Source organism: Rattus rattus, chromosome 16 (genome assembly GCF_011064425.1).
Source record: "Rattus rattus isolate New Zealand chromosome 16, Rrattus_CSIRO_v1, whole genome shotgun sequence".
NCBI lineage: Eukaryota > Metazoa > Chordata > Mammalia > Rodentia > Muridae > Rattus > Rattus rattus.
The window spans coordinates 38,804,758-38,810,757 of NC_046169.1; the positions used below are offsets into that span (position 1 = coordinate 38,804,758).

A 6,000-nucleotide genomic window follows, 5' to 3' on the forward strand; every position below is an offset into this window, starting at 1 on the left:
TGGAGTTAACATTGGCTGATTTTAGCTTAAATCTCGTATTACCCAGATTGTATCAGAGCACTTTATCCTATAGGCAAAACATGTTTGAATAAGTCTTGTAAAGTCTTACACACAGCTAACCATGTTTTAAACTGCATTCTGAAAAAGTGGTAGATGCTAAAATCACATTGATCAGAAGAAATACAATGTATGTAACGATGACCTAAGTCGGGACTGACGTCCACCAGCTCTGAGACCGGTATTCTTCACTCTCTGCACACAGTGTCCATGACCACCTTAGTGGAACGGAGCTCTAGATCTGGTCTGATTAGACAGCAGGACAGGCAAAAGCAATTCGCACTCATCTGCTCAGTAAGAGTGAGTCTGCAGGATGGGAACTCAACATAGCCTTGGGCAAGGTATTCTGTCTGCCTGTCAGCTCTCAGAAACGCAACAGCCTGGCAACCTTTCATCTCTCACAGAAACACAAACTCCTTGTGCCTTCTCCCTGAGCTCCTAAGCTCTCTATGTTCACAGCTAGTTTGCTTTTCTTTCTCTCTTTTTTCCAGTCAGGGTCTCTATGTGGCCTGGCTGGCCTGGCCCTGGCCTACGTGTACACCACGGTGGCCTCAACTTAGAGATCACTTGCCTCTGTCTGAGTTACTGAGATTGCTAATATCACAGTCACATAGTCTTGACCGAGTCCTTTTATGGTTTATATCCGTGGGTGAGTTACTTACAGTGTTTTTTTTTTTATTTTGTTTGTATGTGGAACGTGAACATGTGTAACGTGTATCTGAGTATGGCACAGGACAGCTCTGTGGAGTTATTTTCTTCTTCCATACACAGGCTTGGGAAGCTAAGTCAGTCTCACCTCTGAGCTCTCACCAGCCCTACCTCACAGTCTTTTGAGCCCCAGTTTTTAACTTTCCAAACCTCATAACATGAGCACAAGAAAAATACAAAATAATTACTATGCCAGTTCTTGGGTAATGAGACTCACTTAAACATTGCAGGAAGATGGCTTTCTCCCTACAGAAACAGTAAGCCACGCACAACCATTAGCAGGTTCAAGTGCAGCCCTACACAAAGGTTGCATTGATTTCAAGTGCCAAGTTCAGGCTTCTCACAGTGCTCACATGAGACAACTACTCAGAAGTACACACTGGGCAAGTGTTTCCCTTCAACCTTCAGTGTGTGTTTGCACGCATTCTTTTACTTCCTCAGTGAGTAAAGGACAGACACAGAACCTTGCAGTCAATTCGTGATGGGGATCCTAGGGAGGCTGGGATGTACTCAGTGGGGGACTACTTGCATAATGTGAGTAAAACCCTGGGGGCTGATCCCCCCAGCACCAGGTGAACCCATGTGGCAGCATGTGCCCATAATCCCAGTCCTGAAGAGGAAGGGGTAGAAAGGTCAGGAGTTCAAAGCCAGCCTCAGGCCAGCCTTAAACTTAAGAGGAGCCTGAGTCAGGCTGGAGAGGGTTGGAGAGGGCTGGAGAGATGGCTCAGCGGTTAAGAGCATTGTCTGCTCTTCCAGAGGTCCTGAGTTCAATTCCCAGCAACCACATGGTGGCTCACAACCATCTGTAATGGGATGCTCTCTTCTGAAGAGAACTACAGTGTAATAACATATAAATAAAATAAATAAATCTTTTTTTTTCTTTTTTCTTTTTTTTCGGAGCTGGGGACCGAACCCAGGACCCAAGCGCTCTACCACTGAGCTAAAACCCCAACCCAAAATAAAAAAATCTTAAAAAAAAAAAAAAAAAAAAAGGAGCCTGAGTCAAAGAAAAGAAACAAAAAGAAAATCATAAAGAAAGAGAAAACAACAAACAACAAACAAAAAAACAAAGGCTGAACAAAACAAATGGAAAAAGATCCCGGTGTCCTTACAAACTCCAAGAGGGGCAGTGTTGCTGGCTTGTTGCCAAGCATCCAGAAGATAAGCAGGTAAATAGTCAGCCCAAGGTCAACCTGAAATCCTGCGTTCCAGGTCAGCGCTGACGACACAGTGAGGTCCCATCTCAGAATAAGCAGTGTGACAGCCCATGCTGTGAATACTATGGGATGTCAGGAAATCTAGTGGACAGGAATCCTGCAGTAGCCCCTCCATCACAGTCACTACTGGGTTTCCTGGGCAGAAGCTGTGTGCCAGACACTGTGTTCCACGAGAAGAGGACACAAGGTAGTGTCACACAGTGTCTCTCTCTCAAAGTACAGTGAGCAGGCTCAGTATTTACACAAGAAATGGAAGGGGTGATGCAGCCAGGATTACAAGTGTCATAAAGAGATCACCTTCAGGAATGGGCAGAAAGCACTTCACAGAGAGATGGAGCTTGGGCTAGACCCCTGAGTGACAGAATTTTCTGGGAAATAAACATGTACAAGAAGTCAGAACCGGGTTGGGGATTTGGCTCAGTGGTAGAGTGCTTGCCTAGCTAGCTAGCAAGGCCCTGGGTTGGTCCCCAGCTCCTAAAAAAAAAAAAAAAAAAAAAAAAAAAAAAAAAAAAAAAAAAGTCAGAACCACATGATCTTATACATGTGGGGGGTCATTTTTTTTAACGTTATTACAAAAAAGTTAGATATGCACAAGTCAACAGAGTAAAATAACAGACTGGTGAGCTCATCACAGTATGTACCAATCCTAGCAGGCTTGTTTCATACATAACTGACATGTCAGAGGCTATAACATAAGCCTATTTTTAAATACACATTCCTTCTGGGATCTGTTCTCAGACAAATCTACAGGGTCATAGTACATTCTTCCTAAATGCAGGATGCAAATAATCAAACATGATTCTGTTTTTAAAGTATCATTTTGTTTTCCCCCGGGGCTGGGGACCGAACCCAGGGCCTTGCGCTTCCTAGGCAAGCGCTCTACCACTGAGCTAAATCCCCAACCCCTAAAGTATCATTTTTTGTATATATTTAAATAACCCAAGTGAAGAATGACCAAAATATCCAATCTTCAGCTTCCCCGCTGATGTTTCTGTGAGAATGGGTGAAGCAGTGAGAGAGCTCACAAAGCATCATGGGCCACATACTCAGGACTTTACTTGGCCTCCTGAGCCTGTGTCCTCCTCTGGAAATAAGGAAGTTTTCCCCACTTTAGAGACAAGTGAAAGCTGATGACAAACTGATGTGTCAATACTATGTGTTTAGTTCTTGTCCCCTGGTTGACTTGGGAAGAATCAGGAAACAGGGTAGGGACTGAGCTTCCCAGTCCTCTCCCCTGTGCACCATCCTCTCTCAGGACACTGTGGACTCCGCTCCAGAAATGGAGCTGAAAAGGAGGGGCTGAGGATCAGATCCTGATGGCGCTTCCTTGACTTTAAATCAAATAAAGTCGAGACCCAAGGGAGTGTTTCAAGAGTGTATCACGTAAATGATCAGTCTTCACAAGTAGTCTCGCCTAACGAGTAGGACCCATGAGCACCACAGAACTTCCACGTCATAGACAGGGAATCGCCCTGTGGCCCTAAACTGGGATTGCAAGTGTATGCCACTGTGTGCAGCACTTTCCCCATTTCCTGATCACTGTTATTTTTCAACCAATCCATATTCTTTTTACATTCCAATTCGAACAAAACAAAACAAGGCAAAAACCAGCAAGGCAGCCATGAGGAATCACTGGGAGTCCTCAAGGAGCAGGACAAGCTCTAGTTGTTGCCATCACCCATGGCAGCACCATCATTACCTTCCCTTCCTAAGCCATCTGCAGGAAAGAAACTGATTCCCTGTGTTCCACACCTGCCACTGAGATGCCCCTCACTGCTGCTCAGAACTATCAAATTCGTCTGTCCTTTTAAACCACAACTGTAGCCACCAAAACCCAACTATTCTTATAGTCATTTCCTCTCGACTTCCCAGTTATCTTCTTTTTTAGACTGTGTATACATCGCTGAAGTTTGCATTATTAAATTATGTTCAATCACTAACCCTCTGTCAGGACACAGTTGGCTCCTGACTTCGCATAACCATTGTTTTCATATATAACCCGTTTCTTTTACTGTCTCCCTATGGTAGTTACAGCTCCATTGTGCTCCTGACACTGGACAGTCTGTCTGCCCCGAGCTTTATAAAGGTATCCGCATAATCTGTACTGGCTGCGAAAAAGGCGATCCTTGTACTTTAAGGTTTAGGGTTAAGGAATGAAGAACTAACTCACTTTTCCAATTACAAAATGAAGTGGACCTTCACCCCTACCCTACGGGAAAGTCTACGGTTCTGTACCAAACCACAAGTGTTTTAAACCATCTCCAACCAGGCGGCAGCAACCAGGTTCCCCGCCCCATCCCTACAACCAACCAACCCACCAACCATCCCGTCTCCTGTTTTCTCAAGCCTCAAGCCACTGCTCCCAATTACACCATCCCCACTGGTCCCGAGTAAAACCAAACTCCCTCCACTGCAAACGCGCCACACCTCCGCCCTTCTCACCTCTCTTTCCCCCAAACTTGGACGCATTCGTCACCCCCTTTAAACTACAATGGTATGCCTCAGTCCCTCAACATTCTGAAAAGTCCCACAGACAAGGACTCAACCTGCACGCGCGCGTACACACACACACACACACACACACACACACACACACACACACACACACACACACACACACCCGTGATCGACCCCCCCAGAACACGGGCCAGGGCCAGCACTCTTCGAATCCCTAGAGCAGAGTACCAACCCTTACAAAGACTGCCCATGCCCCACTGCTACCGACGACTTCCTTTCCAGAATGTGGTCATCCGAACCGACTCCCCCCCTCGGCCGTGCAGGGCTCCCTCGGCGCAGGGCCTCTGCCCACCGTGGAGGCGGCCGCTCCTCCCTCACTACTTGCAAGTTGTGCCTCTTACCACCTGTTCTCTCCAGAGTGGGGTACACCTCAGCCCGGGGCCGCCTCTGCCCACCCTCTCCAAATCCCCCCCTGCTCGCCTGCACCCGCGCCAGTCGGTTCCGCCGTGCCGCTCCGATGACCGCCCCTCCCCCGGGCTCGGAGGACGCCCGCACCCCGGCCCTGCGAGCACCTGCGGCCCGGCCCCCCCAAAGCCCGCACTTACCACGAATAGGTCTGCTCCGCCATGGTGCTGCCTCTCGGGGCTCCGCGGCTCGCTCGGCCGGCGGCAGAGGGCGCGGCCGGGGGCCCGGCGGCTCGCTCGCACGGCGGACGGGCACTCGGGCTCCGACGGACTCCGACGGGCCTGGCTCCCTGGCCCCGGCGCGGGCCCGGCTCCGCGCTCGGCCTCGTCAGCCGCGGCGGCGGCGGCGGCTCCGCTGCGGCTCCAAACCCAACATGGCGGCGGCGGCGGCGGCGGCGGCGGCGCGGAGAACAAGGGCCCGGGGCGGGCGAACGGTGGCTCGGGCCCGCGCTCAGTGCGCGCCGGGCCGCGGGAGCGCCGCGCTGGGCGGCGGCGGCGGCGGCCTGGGGACATGGCCGGCGGCGGCGTGGCGGCAGCGGCGGCGGCGGCGGCAACGGCTGAGGGGGGGCGCTAGGCGGTGAGGCGAGGCCGCTCGGAGCACACCCGCCGAGGGAGGAGGGAGCGGGCGGAGGCGAGCCCGGGCCGCGCGTCACGTGCCCAAAACACGCTCACGTGACCCTGGAGCCCCGCCCCTCGCGCGCGGCCCATGCGCGGAGCTCTCACTCAGCCCGGGCTCGAGGCTACGGTTAGCGGTCGCTGTGTGCTAGGCCCCTTCGTCCCGGTCCCGGTGCGCGGCGGTTGACTGCCACTCAGCTGTCAACCTTCCATCAACAGTCGGCCGGCCTGGGTCCTCAACTGCCAGTCAGCTGTCACATGGCGGACGGAACGCTGCATTCGGGATCCCGCGCTCCGCGGTTCCCTGATTCGTTTCCGCAAACATCCCTCGCGGCGCCAAGTCAAATGCTACTTGCTCGTCTTCCTAGAACGGATCCCAGCGGATCCTTGTTGAGTGCCAGCTAGGCGTCAGCGCCTTCACCTGGGCCCTTGTCCTTACGTAGACATTCTCAGGGAGGAGGTATGGGTTGTTCAAGACGGCT

The 6,000-nt window shown here is 51.5% G+C and overlaps 1 protein-coding gene across 1 annotated transcript in view; it reads right to left on the reverse strand.

Annotated features, from left to right (window-relative positions):
* The window catches only part of Sppl3 (signal peptide peptidase like 3), an 82,967-nt gene extending 77,827 nt beyond the window's left edge, over window positions 1-5,140 (reverse strand). The window contains exon 1 of the mRNA XM_032887272.1: window positions 5,045-5,140. Within this exon, the coding sequence (XP_032743163.1) occupies window positions 5,045-5,067 (23 nt within the window). The 5' untranslated portion in view covers window positions 5,068-5,140. The remainder of the gene's footprint in view (window positions 1-5,044) is intronic.
* Window positions 5,141-6,000: the final 860 nt, after the last annotated feature.